We start from the raw sequence: 26,193 nt of genomic DNA, 5'->3' as shown, positions 1-26,193 counted from the left end.
GAACCTGGGCCCAGGTAGGGTCAATCCAATTTGTTCCTAGTCAGGTAAGAACAGATACACCTCACCCTGCTGTCGGCTTACCTCCACCACAATCCCCAAGTCCTTGACATAGTCCTTTTCTGTCTGTACCAGCTCATTCAGGACAAACCTGAGTAAGAGATAAAGACAGTGAGGTTCCTATTCATCATAAAGCATGAAATCTGCACAGTAAAGATCACAGGAATGTGACTTCAGAAAACGTAGCACAACAGCACTGGAAAGACCCTCATTAGACACTAGAAAGATGCCTTTAGCACAGCTGGGGACTCATTGGTGAGATGACTGCAAGGCTAGAGAGGGTTGTCCCCAGGGGGCAGGCACAACAGTCAGGCAGGAAGGGTGCCCAGTACTTTCCTTCCCTCCCTTCCTCATTCTCCCCGTCCTCTCCCCTCCCCTCCAAGATAAGGTCTTGTATCTCCTGGGTTGGCCTCAAATTCCCTATATAGTCAAAGACGACCATGAAATTCTGATCCTCCTGCCTCCACTTCCTGAGTGCCAGGATTAGCTACGTACACTATTATTGCCAGTTTCACTCAGTGCTGGGCACTGAATCCAGGACTTTGTACATGCAAGGCAAGCACTCTGTGAACCAAGTTACAGTCCATCCCATCTTGCAGAAACACAGGGTAGAGATAACTATGACCACTTTTTTGTTTTTGCAAAACTGAGTTATGAAAGTGTTGAGACCAAGGGATCAACATGAGGCTTTTATTCCTTTATTTCGGCTCCATTCTTATTTTAGGCAAGAGAAGAAAGACATTTGTGTGTTAACCAGCCTTGAAAGGCTGTGGAGCTATTGAGTAAAGCTTCTACACATAATCTCCAGTTATTCAGGAATGTATCCATGGTAACTGGCCTGAAAAATCCTCAGTCAAGGCCAAAGAACCTAGGTTGGCTGCAGATATTACATGTTCACAGCTTTGAACACAGCATTTCCTAGCCCAGGATATGGGGTTGATAACAACAAGGGCATTTGCTTTCTTGGGTTCTTTGTGAATTACTTCTATCTCAGAGCATTTATTACATACCAGTTACCCCATTTGGGTTTTCTCATGCTTACAACAAGGCAGGAATTGTAAAATCCTATCATTTAAATACTGAGATAGATGGGAAGGTTAGGGGACTTGTCCAAGCCTACAAAGTGAAGAACACAGGAGAGATCTGAACCTAAGTGTTAAGGGTCCAAAGACTATCATTTCCTAGTAGCCTAGGGAACAGCCCAGTGAGGCCTCTGGCATCCCTGTAGTATCCACCCCAAATGCCACCACTTCTTTACAGTTCTGAGAGTCAAACACCATACAGAAGGCATCAGAGTTATGCACAGGCCTCGCAGTCCTGTGTGTACAAGAGTCAGAAAGAATTTTGCTTGGAGCTCCACCAGTGCATTTTCTGGACCAATGGACAGAAGGGATAACATTGAGATATCAAAGTGGAGTGGTGACTGTCACAACCCAGCAACTGTTGTAAACCCAGGAAGCAATTCATCTGAAATGCTTTTCCACAGAGCACAGTGAAGCCACTGAATCCTGGGGTCTGGGCCTCTGAGCCTATGGAGGTAGCAAAGAACACATGCTTGCTCTATCAGAATGCCCAGCTGTTTTCTCCCTCCAACACACGATCCTGTGTTTCAGGCCACAGGAAGGAACCGGCAAGGACAAATAGAAGCCTTTAGATGTATCTTTAGCATGGCCCAAGTTACTTCCTGGAAGACAGTGGTCAGAGAAAACCCACAAGAAAATGAGAATGGGAATTCGGGACTGGGCTGGCCCTTTGGAAAGGAGGGCCAGTGCTCTGCCGCCGGCTACTGATATTTTTATCTTCAGTTGTTTGCTGACCAATGGAGAGTGTCTTGGTTTTTTGAGTCCCTAGGAAAGGGAACTGCATTGGGTTCCCATGAAGGGCCAATAAAGTACCTGGGAAGATGAGACACAATCAAAGACGTCTAGCTGGTGTGTGGGAGGGGCATACTTATCACCCCCGTACTTGAGAGGCAGGAGAGTCAAGATTTGAGGTCAGCCTGGGCTACATAACAAGATTCCTTCAGAAAACAAAAACAAACAAACAAAAAACAACTAGATTGGTATACAAGCTTTTCAAGGCATGGCATGATTAACTGCCAAAAGAGTTGAAAATAATGCAATTCTTTTTCATGTCCAATCCCTACAATACATGAATACTATTCTTTGGTCTACCTGAAATTCTTCCAGCTCTACAAATGGGTATGATGAAATGCCTGACAAAAGCAACTGACAAAGGATGGATCTATTTTGGCTCACGGTTTAAGAGGGTACACTCTACTATGGTTGGGAGGGGTAAAGAGCTGGTCACACTGTATCCATATAGATGAACACTGATGTTCAGCCCAGTTTCCTCTTGCTTCCTTTCCTTTCATTCAATACAGAGACCCATCTCATGGGATGGTGCCACACACACACGCTCAGGGTCGGTCTTCTGGAAATGTCTTCACAGAGGTACCCAGAATTATGTTTCCCAGGGGATTCTCATCCCACGAAGCTGATAGTGAAGAGTAAGTATCTTGTGACTGTCCCCTTTTACACTGGTAGGGGATGGGTGGCCTTCCACAGGGAATTCTGGGCTGTGGCACTGGCTGTGGCACTGCTGAGACACTGTTCCTCCGTGGCGACTTCCTTACCTATTCCTGCTCTCTGTGCAAGCCCAGAAGAAGCGTTTCAAACTGCAGCATAGCCTTACCCATACATGATTTCCTTTACTCTGTTCTATTTTCTTTCTTCTCCAGGTTCCAAACTACCACTTAATTTACTTTGTTTGTCTGGTTTCTCCCATTAGAATGTAAACCTGCCACAAGTGAAGACTTTCTGTTGTTGCTATTGTTTGTCTTACTCATTGATTTATCCCACTGGTGGGACAGAAGATACACTCAGCAAGCACCTGGTGAGTGGATGAGTGGCTAAAACGGAAGGGTAGCAAGTCCATTCTGAGTGTCTTCCTCCTCTGGACAAAGGACACCTGTTTTCGTCTCCTAGTAGCTGTCATTTAACTCTTTGGTGTTCTCCTGTCATCTCCTGATTAAGCCTCCAATGTCTACCCCTCTGCTTCTAGCCTCTAACAGTATTTGTAACTGAGCACCGTTACATCTGCTCTTCCATGTTGGCCGTGAAGTCCAGCAGGTTAGAAGGAGGACACAAACAGTACGAGACATTCAACAGGTCAGATCTCAAGGGAGTTCAGGACATGGAAAAGGGAGGGTTTGATGAGAATCAGATGAAAGAGAAGTGATGGGCACAGTGGTCTAAAAAGCAATAAACCTTTCTGGCTTGTTATAACAAAATCAAACAGCATCTCATTTCAAGGACATAAGTGCTGCTCATACCCATTTCTCAGTCAGAGAGACAGCTGAAGACACTGGATTTTCCAAGGACCACCTGTCACCTCACAGGTCACTGTCCTGACATAAGCCGTGCTTCATCTTGACAAAGGACTAGAATCAGTTCTGGCCCCCCACCCCCTGACTATAACAACCACAGGAGAAGCTAGGAGAGAGCGCGCGCTGTGCAAGGCCCAGGAAACTTGACTTTGGAGATGACAGCTCATTCACTAAGTTCTTGGGATCCTTCTGACCCTCAAAAAGTTCTGGGGGTAAACACAGGCATTCGTTTACTCGACACTCGCTCCTCTCCACTCTGCAGTGGCAGCCCTGCTTTGATACCAGGCTCTTACTATGATGTTAGCACTCTCGCTTCCAAGGAAACAAAGCTCTAAATGTTTACTCGGCGTATTTGCCAGCAGCAAAAGGACTTGGCAGTAGTTATTTCTGCTCATTCTTATGTCTTCGGCCCCGCTAAAGGAGTGTCGAATGTGAAGAAGAGAAGACAGACAGTAAGGGGGGGGGACCATTCACACCTGCCGAGCCCATTCTCAGCGCTACTCACAACCTCACACACTGAGTTACTGGCATCTTGCTTCCAGGTGACTCAACTCCAAAGGAGGAAACTTAAGTTCTGGTTCTATTTGCTGATGTCCAGTGTGGTCTTCAGTATCTCAAATACCAGGAGACTTACGCTGCATCAAGGTAGAGAACTCAAACCTTACACAGCACATGGGTTTTTACAAGATGTGATTTACATCTTACCACTAGTCATTCAAAGTGAGAAGAGGTTCTTGCACCATGAAATCTACAAATGGATGTGAAGTCCTGGGCGAAGAAGCAGGAATGGGCCCCACCAGGCAGCATCTTTCTATGCTTCTTTCTCTTGCCTACATTTGGGAACATCACCTCAGATGATCTCCACCAGACTTCTGCCACAGTTAGGGACTCTCTGCTGCTGCAGACCCATGGTAACCATCCCCTGGTTATCTGAATTCTATTTTGTTCTATTCTATTTTTTTAAAGCATATTTTACAGTTGTAATAGATCTCGGTTATAACCACACTTCATCAATACAGCTATCTCACATTATATACCCCCAGCCCAAGCTTCATTAAGGCAGTGCCAAAGTGGCTTATTGATGATCAAAGATGCACCGCACAGATCTGGGCACTTAGAAAGGAAGAGAGCAGCAGACAGAAAACATGGGACCCCCTGGCCACTGTGCTGCATACACCTGTATCAGGGTGGGCTGGGGAGCCACTTACATCCTGCCTCTCAGAGCCTTGGCTTTCTGTTCTTCTTCCAGGTTTCTAGGAGGTGTGGGAGGGGTCATCCCCTCATTCAGGCAGCCTGTGGGGTCCTTCAAGCTCCCCCGATAAGAGCCTCCTTCCAGAGTCTAAAAAGAGAAGGATAAATAGCCTGAGAATGAGCACTGGAAAGTTATTTGCAAGCCCAGCGTCTCCCCATTCTAGCCACAAGCAATATGAAAACCAGCAGTATGAGGAGGACAGCCAAGGCTGTTCTCTCTGAACCACAGTGAAGCATTGTGAAATCAGAGACCTCCACCTTCCTGCAGCAGGGAGCTGCTGTCCACAATCAGGGTACACCAGGCATCCGTGTGATCAGGGCACATTAGGCATCTGTATGCTGCCAGCTACCCAGACATAATGAAATTGTCATGGTGACTTATCTCTGGGTGAGGGCTCCAGCAGGAAAACTAACCACTGGAGTCCTATACCAAATAAGGCATTGGAAAGGAAAACCAGTTGTAGGACCACTTCATGCAAATTGATAAGCAAAGGGAAGTGACAGACCTAGGTTGTGGAAACTGTTACTTTGTTACATTAACACTTTGGAAGATGACAAAGAGATGTAGTCAAGAAACAGCCAACAGTTGTAGCCTTTTCTAAAAAAAAAATCTTTGTTAAGGTTATTTACCAAGAGCTTTCTTTTATTAATCCTTATTTCTGTTAACTAAGGTACTACTTAATTAAGAAAAATAAGTAAATGGGTCAATATAGTGTTCTAGAAGCATCTGAGAAAAGGAACCTGAGGGCTAGCTCCAGGTCTGACAGGCCCAGTGTACTCTTGCAAGGGACATGAAACTGTCCTGTGTGTCCATGGGTTTTCAGCTCAGATTCTCCCTTTTAGCAAATTTCTAAGGGACAGAAATGATACTAGTACAAACTCCAGGAAAAGTTACACGTGCTGCACAGGTGAGTCTCCCTCTGGGGCTGCCACTGGTAACAGTGACATACTCAAGTTGGAACTGGCAGTAGTAACAAACTCTTTGGGGCCAAACTAACATTTTAATGTATGAAGTTTATTCGCTTAATGATTGTTTAGGATACCATCATATAGGTCTTTGAAGATTTTTTTTTAAAAACTGATTTAGGTAGACTCATACATACATATGCAATGAATTTTAGTTCTTTCCACCGCCTATTACCCCGTCTCAGCCCGTCCTTTCTCCACCTGAAATCCATCTTCCCATCTCTGAGTGCGACTCACAAATAAATAGGGCTGTCTCATGAGCATGGATGGGAGGTTATTTACTTGAGTATAAGCAACTTTTCAGTGATGGAGCCACTGAAGGAAGTGGCATCTCCTCCATGTAACTGTTCATAGCGTCGAGGGTGGGGACTCATGAGCCCTTGTCAGATAACCACAGTTGCTTTGAATTCACGGGTGCAAGAGCCATGCCACATCTAGAAGATAACGCTTTGCAACATCCCATCTGTCCCATCTTCCAACCCTTCCATTCTTTCCAAACCCTCATCTGCAGTGTTCTCTGAGCCCGAGAGCCAGGCTGTAGGCAATGCAAGTACCCTGGGCGAAAAGACCACCCAATGGCACTGAGCATTTGCTTCTGGGGACTGGTAGAAACAATGCTGAGAAACACTAATCCTGGAGATCAAGATCAAGCATGAAAGACAAATGTCATCTACCCAAGGTACCCAACTATGCCAACCCCTTTATGTTTCTAAAAGGCTTCATCAAGTAGTCTTTGGAAACACCATCCTAAGACACAAGCCCCACAGATCAAAAAGTGCCAGGCACAAAGGGGACAGGACGAAAGGCTGTGGCTGGTCTTAAACAGACTGTACTTGAGAGCATCCATCACTAACTCTCGTAGCTGCTGTATCTCAACAGAAGCCAAACAGAGGCAGGAAAGAACATTCCAGGGAAATGAAATAAAGCAAATGTGGTACCCAATAGGAGGAAAGATGGAGAAGATCAAGACTCGAGTCTTCAAACCTTCATGTTGAACGGTGACATCAGCCTTCTCCCCCACTCCCCAAATTGATAGACTATGCCAAGGGTCAAACACGAATCTGTTTCCAACACTAGAATTAAAAGTGTAGACAGTGTCTTCCAACTTGAAGGAGACAACTGCTTTCCACTTGACATAAAGGTGTTTACAGAACAAGTAATTAACCGTGGAAGCTGTTATGTCCAAAGCAGCAGTATAGGCTAAAAATAAAGAAAGGTCGAGAAGGGTTTAGCTACATTTATAGATACAGGATTTGAAACCTGTTATTAAGGAAATTAGGATGTCTGGTGCGGAGGCTCGACAAGCCAGTGGACCGGCAGCTTTCCAGTGCGTGTCCCCTGGTGCCATCACCAGAGACAGGCTCCAGCACAGATGGACCCAGCTGGTGATGGATCTGATTAGTATCTTTTACTTTCCATCTCTCCCACTGTCCTGTTGTGGCCTTTGTTCTGTGGCCTGTTGGCTGGTGGGAAGGTGAATGCCAGGCCCAGCAAGCAGGCCTACACTGCTGCCTACAGGGTGCACGGCACAACCGTATTAGCATGGTCCAATCTGTCTACAGAGCGAAGGGCCCCTGAGGAGTTCAAGGTGTCACACAGGAACATCTGCCTTTCTCTCTTGGCAAAGAAGCCCAGTTATCTCCTGGGGAGGACTCTGGGACAGTCACAAGAGTGTCACAGTGAGAGGGAAATAAAGGGCCTGGCCTAGTTCTTATGCTGGGCAGCCTGCCTGGAATGAGAGAGTTGGCTCCCTTCCTCTTGCTTATAGTAATTCTACAGTGATCCTCTATGAGGATTCGGCTGCCTGTGTTGGAGTTGGATACCCAGATCCAGCCTAGGGCAACCAGGGTGACCTGCCATCAATGCTTTCCCCAGGAGGAAAAAGCCAGTGGTTGCCAGTCTGTCTCCACAGTAAAGAATTCTGCCCCACCTGTGGTTTAGAGACACAGTAGCCAGCAGATAAAAGAAAAATGAACAAGGAGCAATACAAGTTCCTAAGGCTCGTTCACGGTCAGGGGATGGAAATGCAAAGAGGATTCAAATAGATGACTTACAGTGGAGGAAGGCCACTGTCCTGGTGAAATGAACACATTCCCCAGTCCCTGGGTCTTGGGTCACATGCCCTCCCTCTGCTCCTACACATGCTCTTTCATTCTCTCTGCACATCTGCCATTATACAGCATTGTAACCAATGCCTTATTTGTACATGAAAATCAAGCTGAATATCTGAGAATGCTGGAGAAATGAGGATAAGTAGGAGTCTCAGACCTCCATAATCTGACAGAAGGACCATGCAGGATAACAAAAGGGGCAGGTGGCTCCATAGCGGGAGGGAGAGAGCAGAGAAGGACTTCATGGAAAAGGTGACGCTCAGGGAAGCTATCCCTTGGTGTCCTGTGGGACTGGTCCAGACTCCCTTGGGATTCCCAAATCCAGGGATGCTCAGGTCCCTTATAAAATGGCTCAGTGTTTCCATAGAACCTATATTCATCCTATAGTTAATGAATTTCTGCATTATTCTTAGTATAGACTATGATGTGCATTGCCATGTAATGATTGTTACGTTATCTTGCTTAGGGAACAGTGACGACAACAACAACAAAAAGCCAATACATGTTCAGTGCAGATGCAATTTCTCCCTGAAGAATTCACAGAAGCCACAGGAAAGGAACCCAGGGATGTGAAGGTCTGGCTATTCTGAGATATATATAAAAGACTTCACTGGATATAGCAACAGGAGAACATTCCTGGCAGGGACTGAACTGGGAGAAAGGTCACGGAGTAAAACCACGTGGGGCGAGTAAAAAACCAGTTGCAGGTAGAATTGGATATGTAAGGAAAGGACCGGCAGAAGACTGTGTTAGTGGTGTGTGTGTGTGTGTGTGTGTGTGTGTGTGTGTGTGTGTGTGTGATGGGTGCTCGTGAACAGGGATGGGTGTGCGGCAGAGAAGGAAGACACAAGGAGTGGAGTCAGATCCTGGAGACACACAGATGACATCTTAAGGAGCCTGTCTGTGGCATTAGGCAGGAGAGTAACATTGGATTTAAGTTGTAGAAAGATCACTCTCAACATTCCAAAGAACTTTTCAATGACACAGGAAAACATCTCTGACCAAACAGCAAAGGAGAGCAGGATTTAGGATCTAAATACTATGATTACATTATTGGCCAAAGGGTCTGAAAGAAACACATGAAACTCTAACACCTAATGTATCTAGATGATGATGATCTCTGTTTAGGCTCTTGTCATTTTCCCAATGTTTCCTGAATAAGCATACAAGGCTCTCATGAAGTTGTTTTTAAAAGGGAAGGCATCCCTTTGCCAATCGCATGGAGAGATGCCAGACTGAAGCCCAGGAGGGACTGACTGCAACTATGCAGGCTGGGAGAGGCTTTTGAGCATTAACCTTATGTTGCGGACTCTCCAAGGGAGGCTCCATGCTGGGTTTGAAAGCTCAAGTGACTATGCTGTGGTCTCCTGAGTGGAGATCAAGGCTCACGCAATGAGGTAACAGGGACGTCGCTAGCCTAGCACCACTCACCATACCTAACAGTCCCCTCTTAGAACTTCTTCATCACACCCTTAGGATGGTTATATATTGGGTGGGAAGAGGTGGGGAGGGAAGGAAGAAGCTGGGTGGGGAAAGAAAACAAACACTGGTTGGGGAGAGTAGCAAGAAAAGCAGAGCTTCGTATGCTGTTGGTGGGAGTGGAGAAAGGGATGCAGTTTCTAAAGAAATGAAAACTTACAACTATCATAAGATATAGCACTCCAGCCAGGCATGGCAGCACACGCCTTTAATCCCAACACTCAGGAGGTAGAGGCAGATGGAACCCTGAGTTGAGGCCAACCTGGTCTACTAAATGAGTTCCAGGACAGTCAGGGCTACACAGAGGAACCCTGTCTTGGAAACAAAACAAAATTCTGCTAATTGCTACATTTTGGATAAACTTGGAGAACCTGATGCCAAATGAAATAAGCCAGACAACAGAGAGAAGACTATCACATTATCTCTGTTGTAAAGGAAATCTTTTTGAAGAGTTAGAGAATGAAATAGAGGCTACCAGAGGTGGAAGGAGAGGGAAGGGAAGGAAGAGACGACAGAACTCAACAGTACAAGGGGACAGATGTGCGGCACGAATTGTTCTAGAGATCCAACCCACAGGCTGAAGGCTGCACTTAACATCGTGTTATGTTAGGGATCTTCATCAAATAGATTTAGGTGTTCTTGTCACACAGAAAATAACCATGTGAAATAACAGCCATTTTAACTTGCCTCTCAGTATAGTGAACATTTTACTATACATACATGTATGTGTGCATATATGTACATATATGCATCCATAATCTCATGTTGTGAAGCTCACATTAGACACTAACAGATTTTTAAAGATTTGTAGACCATGCCCCTAACAAAAAGCATCAAAGCCTAAGCTGTTCACACCAGGGTCAGCTATATGAAAAAATCGAGGTGTGTGATTTCCAGGCAAATGAAATTGAAGGTTGGTGATTTGGGGTTTTAAATTTTTGTTGGAACTCTACTCTTTCCTATTCTGAACCTTAGGCACCCTTACCAGAGGGTGCCAGATGACCCAGTTCCTGAAAAGATACACCACCAGAATGGAAATGATGGGGCCACTGCTTCAGCTCCTCTCGATTCTGACCCTGTAGAACTCTACAGGGCCACTGACTGATGTGAACGGATGGTGGCAAAGCACAGACACAGACATGACCTGGCCAGAGCCACCTTCTGCCACAAGGCTACCCTGAGGAAGTGAGTGCTCTCAAAGCAGGGGAGTCAGACGGTAGAGTCTTGCTGAAGCCAACTTGTACATTTCTCAGGCTACCAGGGAGAACAAACTAGAGCTGCCACGGACCAGCCTCCCTACCTTAGAGGTGGGAGACATCAAGACACATCCACTGGGCCATGAGAGTGCAGTCAACTGCTTGGGTGTGCCACCGACAAGTGCTAAGAGGGGGCTTTCTTTCTAGAGGTTCAGTCCTGTGTACCAGGCAGGTGGCAGAACCCTGGGGGCTCCAGGTCACAGGGAATAGACGCACTAGATTCTCACATGGTCAGGAAGCTTTAGCTTTAGCCTTGATGGATGAAACCAAATGGTATCATCTACTAAACTATTTCCTTGTAACATTCACCTACCACCAATCTACTGGCTAACAAAAAAGAGGTCTAGGTTTCCATACCCACACTAGGTCTTGGAAGCTGGAGACAACGCAGTTCTTTTTGATCACCCTAAGAGGTAACATTTGTAGATGCCTGCTTATCAGTGTATGAAGCATGGCCCTGCCTATGCAATCATCTTTGTTCTCTTGAGATTAGATTCAGGCTAACAAATTCATCATCAGGAGGGACCCAAGAGACTAAGTCACTTTCCCAAACAGACAAGTCACTTTCCTGGGGCTGTGTTACCAAGTAGGAGACCAGGACTGAAATCTTTGCCTTTCAGTTCCTCACAAACTTGCTACCTGTTACAGAACCATAGCTGCTAAAGAATGAAAAAGTCTTATCAAGACTCACATGGGCGAGTGGTGGTGAATGCTTTCAATCCCACCACTCAGGAGGCAGAGGCAGGTGGCTCTCTGTGAGTTCAAGGCCAGCCTGGTCTACAGAGCAAGTACCAAGGTTAGTCAAAGCTACACAGGGGAAGCCTGTCTTGAACCCCATGCCCCAACCAAAAAAAAAAAAAAAAAAAAAAAAAAAAGGATACATGGGGAAAGCAGAAAAAGTGCTTGTTTCTGGCTCTGAGTTTAAGAGAACCCAGAAAAAGTGGGTTAGCTCTGCTGGTGGATGTGTGGGCATCCTCTCATAGTAAACAAATTCACAGGCTAAAGACAAAGCCAGCAAGGAAGAACTCAAGAAGGGTCCATCATGCCCAGGACGTACCAGTGGAGGCTCTCCAGGGATTTCTCTGCACTGGAGGCACTTACAGACCCTACTTTCATTCTCCAATAGCAGCTTCTGGGCAGCTGGTGTGGAACCATGGTGCAACCATGCCCAAGAAACTGCACTAGGGCAGCCCTGGGACCTAGGGCATGGGAGATCTCACAGACCTTGGGTAGAGCTAGGGAGCCAAATGAATTCTAAGTGCAGAATTTGATGCCATTGCTTGAACAATCAACAGAGAAAGCAGAAAGATTTGGGACCAAAACTAACTCCTGTAAAATGGAACCAGACTCTTAATTGGAAAGAACTCTGCTGGTTCTTCCTCATACCACACTAAGACAACTGCCTCTAGGCCCAGGGTCTGTTCTCTGGAGCAAGTGTCAGACCAACCTTTCACTCCCACAGCAGTGCTTCAGGCATTGAAAGACAACCCTCCTTACATGTTTCTCCCCAACCTTAATCTCAGTTCCTTCAGCTTTCATTCAAGTAACATGGATCATACAGTACTGGCTACTTCCCCCAGGGCCATTCCAGTTCTTTAAAAAAAGAATCTAAATGCTAGATGACAGCATTTAGAATGAATAGATTACTCACACATGGCTCATCAAGGTGTGGCTGAATGGCTTGGAGTCCAATGGCACCGTAGACTCTTGACTAGCACACTGAACTTTGACTGAACAAGTCTGTGATATTACCGTCCACACAATCTCTGAACTTTAATTGAACAAGTCTGTGAGACCACTGGCTACTTTGGCAGACTCTATGCTGCTGTGCTCCATCAAATAAACCCCAGAACTTTTTATGACCTCTTGGACTCTTTCTTTAAAGTGAAAAGCTAATGAGGAATAAATAGGAATATGTCTTGGAGTAAAGAACACAGTTAGTGGTCTCAAACATGGCTGAAATAGCCTCTCTTTACTTTTGCTCTGTGGCTACACCACAGTGGGTTGCTCCACGGCTATGCCAGGGTGGGATGGGAAAGAAAGATGGGGAAAAGAATCAAATTTTGGTGAGAAAATTTTAAGAAACCAAATCACTGTTCCCTTACTCTTTTCTTATATGGGTTTTGTTTTTTATGGTACACTAGAGACATCTGTGATACCCGGCTCCACATAGATCTTCAAGAAGTAACTATCGGTGGGAGAAGTTAGTGTTCTTCTTATGGTAAACTGGCCATTTATTGAGAGCCAGTGATTGGGCCTGTGAACTCTGACCTCACCCCATATTCCCTCTTCTCTGGGACATTTGCCCCTGTGGGACATCCTAATAATTTTGCTTGTGTCTCCAACACTAGACCCACTAATCCCATAAACCAGGGGCAACAGTGAGTTTAACAATAGTAAGTAGCAGGGTAAAAGTCATCCCAAATCAAAGCAGATACAGATTTTTGGGACAAATATTTGTGAAGAATTTATTAAGTGTTAAGACTACTATATATTAATGGAAGAAAAAAATACTACTTCAAATAACTTATTTGCAGGGGAGAAAAGTCGCCAATGTGGATATTCGGCTAGTTTAGCAATAACAGAGCTATGGCTGACAGTGGGACTTCAGAGGAAATCTGGCCAGGACTGGTAAGGAAAGCCTTTGTGAGACATAAGATGGGGGGAGGGGGTGCTGAAGGACCACTACTATGCATTAGATAAGCAAAAACACGAGTGTGTGACTTTGTAAAGTCAATGTAGTATTTGCAAAAACCATGGGGAGAGATGGCAGGAAAGTAGACAGCCTCCAAGAACTTGCCTTCTTACCAAAGCCACCACCTACAAACACCATTTGTTCTCTCATTGCAACCATGATTAGCAGACCCTCCCAGCAGACGTCTGGTGGGAGAGTGGTGAATTAGCCAGATGAGAACTACAGGAAACAAACAGGTAGACCACAGAGAAAGACAGCAAGATGCTTCGAACTGCTGTCTTGTTGTTTACACTCATAAAAACACGGGGCCAGAGGGGACAGGTCCATTTGAGTGACCTGCTGGAATCCTGAGTCATCTCAGGCTAATTGCCTTCCCTTCTGGTACTATGATTGGTCCAAAAGATAGACAACAGGCTAGGCCAGTTGTTAGTGGCTCCTGTGTGCTTTCCCCGTGTGACAGAGATACATTCTGGCTCTCTTAATTTTTCATGGCAAGGTTACTCACAAATGCCTCTACTCGTTGATAATCAGTGGCCTAATTTCTAAGACCTTGTAAACTAGAAAGTCTCCAAACAAAAGTGCCTGGTTCTTTAAAAAGCCCAATCCATATTTTGTCTCAGCAGCACACGACACTGGCTTCAGGGCTAGCCTGAGATACAGCAGTCAGTGACCGAGTGCCACGTGCGTAGGGACCAGCTGGTCAGTTTTCAGTGAGGCATATTTATTTGCTTTGGAAACACCACCTTTTCATCTACTTCAACCCTAAAGGCCTTGTTGATTCCCTATGCCAGCCCCCACATAAAGCTGAAAAGGGCCCTGGGGCACAGTTTTTAGAAACCACCATTACATGAAATGACTCTGCAGGAGGAATAAGTGAAACTGGGACATGGCTGACTGAGGCCCTGGAAGCCACACCGAGGTGGGACGCCACACAGAACTGCCTCCAGGGTGCCCACTTACCAGCTTGCTTTTGACCAATTTTTCTATTGCACTGACAAGGTCTGCCGCAGTAGGTACTTCAGTGGAAGCCTGCCGGGCTGCTAGCAAAGAGGAGGACTGCAAGACATTGGACAGCAAAGGAAAAGCAGATTAGCGAGAAATGAGGAACAGCGGTTAGGAAGCAAACCAGACAGTCCAAAGTTCGAGGCAGGCTAGGAAAGCACAGTGTTGTGTTCAGACGACAGAGATGACAGAGGGAGATGGCAGTGGGCAGTTGGGTATAGGTGGGCCTACATACCCCTTGTTAGGAATTCTGATCAGTGACAAAGTAGGGATGGGCCTGGTTCTCCTTAGGGCCTGCCGGGGTGGGGGGGGTGGGGGGGTGAGGGGGGAGGGAGGGTCACTGAATTCCCTCAGGAAACCCACAGGTGAGGGCTATCCAGACTGATAGCAGGGCGCAGGGAACTGCTCTGAGGGAAGAGCAGGACTTCGGCCTTTTGTGGTAGCCCATTGTTGTTCCACGGTCTGGAAGGTATGGACAATTCCAGCCTCAAATGTGTGTGAAGGAGATAAGGTCCTTGTTTTGCTACAGTCTCAGCTGGGGATCATTGCTGTGTGTCAAGCAAGTTGGACACCTCTCCGCATAGCTTCTCCCTCCCTCTCCTTACCATTTACACTCTCTCTGTCTCTCTCTCTCTCTCTCTCTCTCTCTCTCTCTCTCTCTCTCTCTTTCTCTCTCTCTCTCTCACACACACACACACACACACACACACACACACACACACACACACACACTCATGTGTGCATGCACTCACACACAAGGCACTTGTAAGGCTCCCAAAAGTAAGTACAACTAAAAGGAGTTGTGTGTCACAAGCTGGGGCTTCCAGAGACTGTCCTGCTCACAGCGAAGGGAGGCTCAGCTACAGGCCTCTCTGTCCTTCCCTTGTCCAGTGAAGTGCTGTTTGTACACTGGCTGGGTGTTTCTCCCACATACCTAATGACAGTCTTTGCTTATTAATCTGCTTAGTTTTTTTCATCTTCCATCCTCCTGAGGGGAAGCTGGGGAAGACATGGCCAACTCTGCATCCAGGTGTGTGCTCAGGGCAGAGGGCAGTGGCGTTCCCAGGTGGGGACATGAGGAGGAGAATTACTGTTAGCATAGAAAGAGCTATGTCCTGGGCTTGACCAGGTTTCACTTTCAACCATCAGGTTAGGGAAGGGTTTCAAAAAAGACTCTTAAGTCAAGTCTTTGCTTCTAAGAATGGGGAAGATCAAATAAATGCAATTAAGAAAGATATAACCCTACTCTTTTTTCATCTTTTGGGAGAATGCAGGGAAAATTTCTTGGTTTGGAAAGCCAAGTAACCATCTTAGATTAAGTAATGCTACTGCTGGGAACTCATTCCAGGGTCGCATGTCAGACGGACAGACACTGGATCTACATAGTGATCTTCAGGGGTATTACTCAGAGGCACAAAGACAGGAAACACCTTAGGCTGTCACACAAAGGGCTGTCATGACAATTACAGAGTATAAAGTAAGTAAAATATTCTCCGGCTACTGAAAATTAGTTACACAGGTAAAACTAGTAAGAACCTACAAAATAGGAATATATAAAACATTGAACATGCCACACACACAATATAAGAGGGAAGCATCCAAGCACATGAAGAAAGGACAGGTGACATGGAAAACAAAGGAGCCAGACATGAAATGGTTGGACTTTAAGAAGTTCCTGCCGACGCTGGTGGGGCAACCTGGACTCTTAACACTGAGCAGGCACAGGCAGAAGGATTGCAGCAAATTCAAGGCCAGCCTGATCTACAAAATGAGTTTCAGGACAGCCAGAGCTACATAGTGAGTCTGTCTCCAGAAAAATAAAATTGCTTTAATAAATCCAACTCTACTTGCTAGGAGTACTGACTTATCCCAATCCCAAATATAACAACAAAAACAAGTGGACTAAAATCAAACAAGCTAGTCTGGGGACAGATTTACTGTGTTTAAAATGGGACTGCTGCAATACACTATGTATGATAAGAAAAGGACCACATAGATGCCTGGGGTAAATCTGTCCAGTTAAAATTTATCCAGGAGCTAGCTAACACCCATTCAACCCCAACAAACTGTTTGAGGGGACTAGGAGAGGGTTCATGACCTTTCTGTTTTATGCAGGCAATGGAACCTGGGAACTCTTACCCTCCACCCCCACTCCACCCCACACACACTAGTACTGTTCATAGGACACTTTACAAGGGTGGGTGGGGAAGCCAGGAAGCTAGTTCTCATGAAGGCGAAGGGCAGGCATTTCTGCCTCTGGGAATCCCTTTGGGCACAATGTCACTCTTCTATTGTTTTCTTTCCCAACACCCCAGAGTCAACTGGCCTGAGAATCCAGGGTCCAAACATCTCTGTAAAGGGGGCACAACTTCATGCTTCTTAGGGTAAGCATCATGGCAGGCAGCTACATCTTAGTCCTTGCTGGTCCCTCTAGCCTACAGAGGATGACCTTCAACATATACTATGGGTTAACAATCTAATGCAAAGCAGACAGAATCAAAGTAAAAAATACAGGGACACCCATAAACAGAGCCTATGAAAGTCTGATGCCTATACACTCTTGGCCTGCTGACTCAACAGAGGCTTTCCCAGTACAGGGCACAGGGCAGAACATAGTGAGAGCCAGAGACAACTAGGCCAGCTGCCACTCACACCCCAAAAATGACACACTGGAAAAGAACAGGAAGTGCAACCCAATGCTGGAACTTCCACATCCATGACCAGAGTCACAAGTGCAAGACACTATGTGAGAAGGCAAGAAAAACCCAATGGAGCATCAGCATGGCTGTGAGGAAATCAAGGAGAGACAACACAATAAAAACTCCAGCTGGTCCCAGCACTAGGGAGGCAGAGGCAGGCGGATCTCTGTGAGTTCGAGGTCAGCCTGGTTTGCAGAGCGAGTGCCAGGACAGGCTCAAAAGCTACACAGAGAAACCCTGTCCCGGAAAAAAACAAACAAACAAACAAACAAAACAAAAACTCCAGCTGGGCATGGTGGCCCATGTCTTTACTCCCAGCGTTAGGGAGACAGAGGCAAGTGGATTTCTGTGAATTTGGGGCCAGCCTGGTCTACATGGTGAGTTTCTGGTCAGAAAAGGTTATACATTGAGACCCTGTATCAAAAGCACAAAAGGCAGCCCCATGTTCCAGGTCAGTGCCTGGGAGTCAGGGCCACTGGAGTCCAAGCTTCCGCTCCAGAACAAGCAAAGTGACCTAACCTCCGGGGCATGTCACTGGAATGGACCATTCCAACACCAGCGAACAGGGCATTTGACAAAACAAAGGGCTGTGGCAGCTTGGCATGCTTTACTTTCCCCTGCTTGACAACACCCTTCGACTATTAGCGTCTCTACTACGGAGCCAACGCAGGCACGAGTGACTGTGATTAGACTTCTAGAGCCGAATGCAGAAGACAACTAAAACACAGGTTGCACGTCAGGCATCACCCAATGATTGACACCTGGAGCCCTCACCGATTCCTTTTCGAGACAAACAGTTCCTTTTAGGGTCTGCTGCCTGCAAATATCGTCCCGTGTCCCCAGGCAGATCCCTACTTTAACCACTCTTTGCATATCCCTATATTGCCCGGAATAAGACCAAAGCCTCCAAAACTGTGGGAGAGGACACCTACTAACCAACAGCATCTAAGTCACCGTGGGTTCTCCAGGGGAAAGCACTGATGGGGAGGGCAGCCCTGCTCCCCGTCTCACATACTCAGGAAGAGAAATCTCAGCAGAGGTCCTACCATCTCATCCTGGGTGGGGTCGTTGTCAAAGATCTTCATAGGCGGAGGAAGGGGTGTGTGTGACTCTTCATCTGGCTCATCTTCGCCCCAACCCTTCTTGCTCTTCTAGAACAAAAGAACGCCATTAGGTACTGCTACATCAATAAAAGATGCCAATAGTTCAGGACTTGACATTAAACCATTTTTTTTTCTTAAGAAGAAATTGAAAGGGAGAAAGTTGGAAGACTAACTTTTAAAATTAATTTCCCCCCTCCCCCTACTTTTTTCCCCCAAGGGGTCCAGGCTGGTCTTGAACTCATGATTCTTGTGTCAGCCTCCTGGGTACTGAGATTACAGGAATGTTATGTCTCACCATACCAGGACTAACTTCAAATTTTTCCAAAAAGCTATTAAGCTACCATCCAAATCTCACCAGGGTTTTGTGCCATTTCCAACTTGAAAAATGGCAGGTGGAACAAAGTTATGAGAGGAAGTCTGGTTCTGCATCGGGAAGACTTTCTTAGCTTCACTAGTAACTGGAATAGGTTAATTATGCAGATAAAACAGGCATTGTATTCCCCAAGCCAAAATACATCCCCTGTATTTTTATTGCAGAATCTCAGTTCTACAAGAACTCAAGAGATTATCCAGCCTAACTTCTTGGCTGAAACCCAGTTCTCTGTGATTAATGTGGTCAGAAGATCTCATGATGGCCCATTTCATCATCACCAGCTGTCTCTATCAACCTTCCTCACTGAGCTGAAACCTTGTCCACTGTGACCTTCATGTATTCTTCATAGCTCTCCCTCTGTGACACCTGTATTTATTTGTTTGTTTGTTTGAGATAAGGTCCCACTGTGTAGCCCCAGCTTGCCTAAAACTCAACACGTAGAAGAAGCTGGCCTTGAATTCAGAGATAGCTGCCTCTGCCTCCCAAGTGCTGGAACTAAAGGAGAGCATCACCGTGCTTGCCATCTGCAGCACCCTTTACAGGTGGCATTGCTCAAAACCCTCGGCTGCAGCTCAGCCTCTGGCTTTCTGAGTGACGTAATCTCAAGCCTTGCATTCTGACTCTGTATCTGGCCAGCTTTCATGCCATCCTCAGTAGAGGCAGGGGATCTCTTCTCTGGCCAGGACACTCATTCTGAATCTGGCAAACCTTTCTTTCTGTCTACTTGATAGTCTCAGTGCTTATATGTCTCTGGATGGGGCACAAATCAAAGAAGTCAAGTCTCAAGAATAGAAAGTTCGAGATGACACACTACGAGAGATGGTAGGCCTGTTGGATTACATGACTGTGAGGGAAGCATGTCAGAAGTCTCTTGTGGCAGAAGAGAGCTGGCCCTGGTAGGTACCTCGTCAGCGCTGTCTCCCTGAGGGGTTGTCTCATCCCCAGGCTTGGGTGATCCCAGGTCGAAGCTCTTCCGCCCATCACGCACTTTTTTCTGCTTTTTGATGTTTCCATCAGCTTTTCCACTGTTGAGCCGCCTCACGGGGCTGGTTAGCCACTTTTTAAGGGTGTTGGTGGACCGCTTGGGACCAGGGGAACTGTGGATGGAGTTCAGGGAGTGCTGAGACTGAAGGTTGGCCACAGACTCGGACTTGCCTCCATTTTCACTGGAAGAGTGAGAGTATGAATCTGAAGAGAAAGCACAGATGGAAACATCATGTCAGAAGCAGCTAAAACAGGCATTTGTACTGCTGGCTAAGGTAGCTTCATCCTCAAGAAGGTAGGTCATAGGTTAAGGCCAGCTGTGGACCAGGCAAGAGACAGCAGCAACATTAGACACCGACTCAAATATTTATATGTGAGATGCCATTCCGTTTTTTTTTTTTTAGGTTTATTTATTTATTATGTATATAGTGTTCTGTCTGCATGTACCTCTACAGGCTAGAAGAGGGCACCAGATCTCATTACAGATGGTTGTGAGCCATCATGTGGTTGCTGGGAATTGAACTTAGGACCTCTGGAAGACCAGCTAATGTTTTGAACCACTGAGCCATCTCTCCAGCCACCACCACCCTTTTTTTATTTTTTATTTTATTCTTTTATTAGTTCAAATTAGGAACAAGCTTGCTTCACATGCCAATCCCTTCTCCCTCTCTCTCCCTTCCTCCCTAGCCATCCCCCCTCCACTCCCCAGGCAGGGTAAGGCCCTCAAAAGGGGCTCCCCAAAGTCTACCACATCATCCTGGGCCAGGCCTAGGCCCTTCCCCATGTGTCCAGGCCAAGAGAACATCCCTTCATATGGGATGGGCTCTCAAAATCCCTTCTTTTTTTTTTTTTAAGACCTTACATATTTAATACAGTGCATTACCCCTGTACAAATGGAAAAAAATTAAGTTCAACATTTCTGGACCAATATGGCTGTTAATTTTTGTACAGTGCCAACTCAACATGGTAAACTGGGATACTTTTTTCCAAAGTTGACAGCACAGCTAAAGTTTCCAAAAATTCAAATTATATATGTATATATATATATATATATATATTTATATTTATATAAAAAGACCAATAATGGCAGTATGTTATGCATCAATAGCAGCAACAGCTTTTCCAGTTTCTGTAGTCATTTGAACAAAATTGTAGAGACATCCAGCACACTCCATTAAAAAAAAAAAGTAAAAAACAAAATCCCAGAAAACAGCACAGTTCTGTTACTCTTCCACCACCCCTTTTTTAAAAGTATTTATTTAGTACACAGTGTTCTGCCTGCATATATTCCTGCAGATCGGAAGAGGGTACCAGATTTCATTACAGATGGTCGTGAGCCACCAAGTGGTTGCTGAGAATGGAACTCAGAACCTCTGGAAGAGCAACAAGTGCTCTTAACCTCTAAGCCTATCTCTCCAGCCCACCATTCCAGGTTTTATGGAAACAGGACACACAAGAGACAAAGGCTCCTGTTTCCGTGGAGGCTATGTTCTGGTAGGAAATCCAATAGACCATGACAACAAAATAAGTAAAATGTAAAGTATCATAGATAATGGGAACAGCTATACTAAAAAAAATTATAATAAGGTTGGGAAATGCAGTGAGGAATAGAGAGTGCAAATTAACAGTAGCTCAGGGGAGGTCTCATGACTTGGCACCTGAACATAGTCCTAATGGCAGGGAGAGACAAGCCATGTGGTCTTTTGACAAAGGGCAATCCAAGCAAGCAGGAGATGAGCAAATTCAGATGTTCCAAGGTAGGATGTGGAGTATGCAAGGGGTGGCATCTGTGCAAATGGGGTGGGCCACCAGGACTAGGTGTCTTATTTTATTATTAATATTATAATTATTATTAGTAACATTATTATTATGCCTTTGGTTTTTACCTACAGGGGAATTCTTGGAAGATGGATACCATTTGCCATACATACTAAAATGTTTTGATTTCTAATTGAGGACAGTGGAAATAGATTGTCTAGGAGGCCACCATATTCCTTTCAGCTGGGGGTCTTTAGTCACTTGGAGGATGGTACCAGTGGCCATCAGTAGGGATTAGATTCTGTATATGTTTTGACAGTAGAACAGGCAGAGCTTCCTGACAGACTGTGTATACAAGAAGAGTCAGGATAACTTGGTTTTTCCCAGAACAACTGTTAGGATAAAGTTTCTGAGGTGGAGCAGAGTGTGGGAAGAGTGGCTTTGAGGATAGATGGAAAGGAAGTCAGTTGCGGCCATCTTTGAAACGCATTTAGACAGATACCAGCAGACAAGATGACTAGCTGCTGGACTTCAAGTCTGGAGCTCGGGGTAGAAAGTGCTGGTAGATGACTGAGGGTTGTCAGTGAAGAGACAGTGCTGAAAGCCATGAGTAAAAACACCAAGGGGCATGAGCATGAGGAAGGGAGAAGCCTAGAGACTAAGTAAGAGGCAGGAGGATGAGAAGACAAGGGAAATGTCAGAGAGGCTGGGGGAATCTGGCCTGGTGGCTACATATGGAAAGCACTTGTATGGAGGAAAGGAGATGCCAGCTGTGCCACACACTCCTTGATAGGTCAAGGGTACTGACCAATGAATTAAGCTTTAAACTTAGTTACACAGACGTCATTGGTGACTTTGCAAAAAAGCAGCTGTAGTGTGATGGAGGGGGCAAGCCTGATTACACAGAGTGGCAGAGAATGAGAGAGAGGAAGGCAACAGAGTGCGCAGAGAATTTTTGTTTTGTTTTAAAGGGACAATGATTGGAGATCAAGAGACTTTGTTTTGTTTTGTTTTTAAATAGGAGAAATCAGCAAATTGTCTTTAAGTTGCTATGCCATTTGTTGACTATCTCAGTGTTTTAATGAACTTGCAATAGCCTAAGCATTTTACATGAACCATCTTATTTCATTCTTTGACAACATCATGGGCTCATGGGGATGTGGGGGAGTAGTCTTATTATCTTCGTTTTAGGAAAGAGGAAACTGCCTACTTAGAGACATCAATCAATTTTCCCAAGGACATACAGCTCCTAGGGACAGGGTATGCCATTTAGCCAGATTGAGCAATAAATTATGCTACTGGTCCTTCACGCCTTTCCATGCCCAGCACAGCAGCTTCCACTGTCTACAGGCAAAGCAAAACCAGGGCAGCCACACTACTGGAGTGGGGCAGCTAGAAAAAGCACAGCACAGCAGAAGCTGTAAGACAATCCCTATACAGTCCCTCCTGTTCCTGATGTCTGAATACCTGCTAATCTTTGAGGAGACCAGCATTAGATGTACAGATGTTAGCCTATAAAATATCTTGAACCAATCCAAAGACAAGATTTTAAAGTCTGCTTCTACTGTTCAGTGGTGCTGCTTTTTTGTTGGTTTGTTTGTTTGCTTGGTTTTTTTCAGGTCAGGGTTTTCTCTCTGTAACAGTCCTGGCTGTCCTGGAATGCATTCTGTAAACCAGGATGGCCTCAAATTCACAGAGATCCACCTGTCTCTGCCTCCTGGTACTGGGATTAAAGGAGTGCACCACCACCACCGGTGAAGCTGTTTTTTTTTTTTGTTGTTGTTCTATTGGTGTTGAGAAAACTAGAGTCCTTAGACTTTTATATGTTGCACAGCAACACTGGCAAATTGGCCCTCAAGTCAAGTGCCAAGCAAGAATTACTAACCAGTAACAATGTCACAGCGAATGTAGTAGACAGTGAGTTCTAAAAATATAAGACACAGGCTGCATTTTCATTGACCTCTTGTCTAGCCACACACACACACTCACATGCACAAGAGCAGAGAGAAGTGGGGAGAAAAAAAGAGAACACAACAGCAAGGCAGAGCAAGGAAGATAAAGATACTTTCACAAAGCAGTATGTGATTAATCGCCAGCAGGCTGGTATGGCCAGACTTGCCTGATAAGTGAGCACAGTTCAGACGAGGGTCACAGCTGTGTAGGAGGGACTGGCCTGGAAAGGTTTGAGGGGAGAGATGTTTGGGAGGGGGTGTTCCCAGAAGGCAGGATAACAAGAACAAATACACAGTCAGGAAAATGGTAAATACGTTAGCCAGTCCAAAGCAGGTCCTTGGTAGGGAATAAGATCAGTGGGGGAGAAACTGGGTAGGTGGAAACATTTGTGAGGACATTAGATAATAAATTCAAATATGAACTTTATTATGAGATTCTGCTGGGAAATGACATGACAGGAAAAAGGTAGTTTTGTTTTTCAAATTCATCTGGCAAGTCTATACAACTCTCTTAGGAAGAAGGGATTGGAATCCAGATTGTTCCATGAGGACCATGTGCCCAGGCTAAGGAATATGATACTGTCAGTGTTTGGGAGACAAATTAAAGGTGAGTGTGTCATGAATGCTCATCTCTACCATGGTCCTGAGACAGCTGATCTCTACCCCTGCCCCATGGCTGCCAGTTTGCATACTGATACTTAAACCAAGAAAATGGTTGCCTATTTAAAAAGTGTTCTTGTGGCTTTTCACACCTACTCGGAAACTGAATCACATTTTCCTGTGTGACTCTGCCCCAGACTTGGACAAGAGATCTCATCCAGCCTTGGAAACCTTCAAGCTTACATGAAGCCAATAGAGCAGAAAAGAAAATTCTGAAATGAAGTTAGCAAATGCCAATAGAGAGCTGCTCCTGGCTTCCCAGCATCTCCTAGGGTCTGAGACCCTGAGCTCCATGCTGGGGCTCGCTGAGCTTTGGCCTTGCTGGGGCCTTTCTCAGGGACTATTAGGGATTTGTGCATATTTTGGAAAGCAACAGCAGAATATGTGTGTTTAGAAGCACAAACACGGGACTCCTAAAATTGCCTGGTACAAAGGGGAAACTACAGGCAGCTCTACTCTGGGAACATCTGGGGATTCACTGGTACCTCTTTAAGGACAAAGGTGTAATCTTATCTCAGAAAATTCCTCACTGGCCATGGTCTGGCGTGTGTTGACATTATTTCTCAAGTGTTTGGTATGGGTGATAAGCATCTGCAGTAGCATTGATAGAAACAGGGCCTCTCTACAGATAAGTGAGAGACTCTCCTCATTCACTAGGCCCCAGGGATGCAACTGAACTCCCTGTTTTAGAACATAGATTTATAGCGTATGCTGTGTCAGCAAAGCAAAAGGCTTAACCACATTAACTTCTTTCTCTTTAGTTACCAAGCCAAGCAGACCACGTTCCAGGGCAAATCATGGCTGGCTTTGACATTTGCAAATGTGTATTAGGAATGGCCATTCCTCTTCCCCCACTGCTATTGATTTCCGCTTTTTTATACTTTTTGTATAAAAGAGTAAAGGAAATGAAAAAATCCAGAATATTCTTGATATTGTTTCAAGTTTGTTCTAGATAAACAACAGGAGCCATTTCATGGTCTAAGCAATGGAAATCCAAGTTGGAAGCATTTCTTGATTCATCATCTAGCCAGTGCCCTGTCATAAGACAGATCCATTTTCAAATCACTTTTTTTCAGGGGAGGGAGATGGAGTGGAGGAGACAGGGTCTCACTACAAAGCCCTGGCTATCCTGGAACTCACTGTGTAGACCAAACTGGCCTCAAACTCACAGAGATCTGCCTGCCTCTGCCTCTGGAGTGCTGAGATTAAAGGTGTGCATCATCTTGCTTGGCCTAAGTCACTTTAAATGCCTGCTTATAAAAGAATGTGGAATCATTTGGACAAGAAATAGCTGTCAAGATAACTGCCTCTTCATGGTTATTATATCCACACCATCTCTGTAAAATGGCTGTAATTAGTGAAATGTGTTCCCAATAGAACAGTTCCTCGTGGCTGATTTGCATCAACTTCAACAAGAACACTGTTTCTCACCCAGTCATCAGAGTTGAGGAAGGTAACATGCATTATGATTCCCATGATAGGAACTAGAAAATCAGAGTGCTTCGGCAAACCAAGGGCTGTAGTAGTCAGTGGCAGAAGCAAAATTCAAATGCAGACTTTGTTTTTGTGGTCCATTTATTCTTATTTCTTTCTATATGTTCATCCCACATATTCCTTTAGCCCTGAGTATAGTATGACTATCCAGTTGCTAGTGTATTCAGCATTTTAAATATATACATAAATTGTATAAATGATAAAATTTCAGGGTTGAAAGCCACGGTCACACACTAGTAACACAACTGGAACCAGAACCCAGACATCCGCTTGTCCACTCAGGGCCTTGGATCTATGCATGTTCTTTACTCCGAGGTCAGGGATTGGCCTGAGGAGGACTGGGGTCAAGTGAGTGGGAGGACAAACGGAACTGTAGACGCAGTAGTAAATGAGACTCCCTGGTCTGCTGTCTGCAACTTGTTTGCAAGATTAAAAATAACTCCTGAGGCAAATTTTACTATGAAATATTTTTAAATAAAGAAAATACAGAAAAATGTACATTTATTTACTTTACCATCTAGTTTGATAAACGTATATATTTTGTCTTATTTGCTCCAGCTATTTTTTTAAAATGAAATGTTTCAGATTTAGCGGAAGAGGACTATTTATTTCTGCAGGGTCACACCCTTTTTCCCCATCCTAGAGTAAAACAGTCAATTCTGAGGTTGGCATGCCTCATTTAATCCATGACGCTAATATATGTAAATGTGGTCTTGTTTGTATTTTATATAATCACAATACAGACATTATTTTACAACTTGCCAATCTCCCTAGCTCAGCACATGAAGCTTTAACATGGGCCATTCCCTAGCGATGACAAGTTCCTCCGCCTCTGTGTGGTCTCTCAGCACAGGTGCTTCTAATGAACTGAGGACAGGGCAGGTGAACAACCAGGCCAGGGGCTCAGATGTTTAATCAGTTAGATTACACCTGCCCATGTTGTCAGTGTCCCCCTGGGGCCAGGG

At 45.2% G+C, this 26,193-nt stretch overlaps 1 protein-coding gene across 9 annotated transcripts in view; it reads right to left on the bottom strand.

Moving 5' to 3' along the window:
- Positions 1-26,193, bottom strand: part of LOC100757073 (kalirin) — a 528,077-nt gene that overhangs the window by 47,506 nt on the left and 454,378 nt on the right. For 4 of the 9 annotated variants that reach the window (XM_035444595.1, XM_035444596.1, XM_035444598.1 and 1 more), the window contains 5 exons: positions 19,285-19,568; positions 17,951-18,055; positions 14,164-14,259; positions 4,654-4,784; positions 82-148 (listed from right to left, as the gene is read on the bottom strand). In XM_035444595.1, coding sequence (XP_035300486.1) covers positions 82-148; positions 4,654-4,784; positions 14,164-14,259; positions 17,951-18,055; positions 19,285-19,568 — 683 coding nt within the window. The remainder of the gene's footprint in view (positions 1-81; positions 149-4,653; positions 4,785-14,163; positions 14,260-17,950; positions 18,056-19,284; positions 19,569-26,193) is intronic. The other 5 variants (XM_035444601.1, XM_035444602.1, XM_035444603.1 and 2 more) reach the window with 3 other exon arrangements.

This window comes from Cricetulus griseus, chromosome 4, assembly GCF_003668045.3.
Source record: "Cricetulus griseus strain 17A/GY chromosome 4, alternate assembly CriGri-PICRH-1.0, whole genome shotgun sequence".
In the NCBI taxonomy this organism is placed as follows: Eukaryota; Metazoa; Chordata; class Mammalia; order Rodentia; family Cricetidae; genus Cricetulus; species Cricetulus griseus.
Note: the sequence above shows the minus strand (reverse complement) of the source record. Positions and strands in the feature narration are given on the sequence as shown.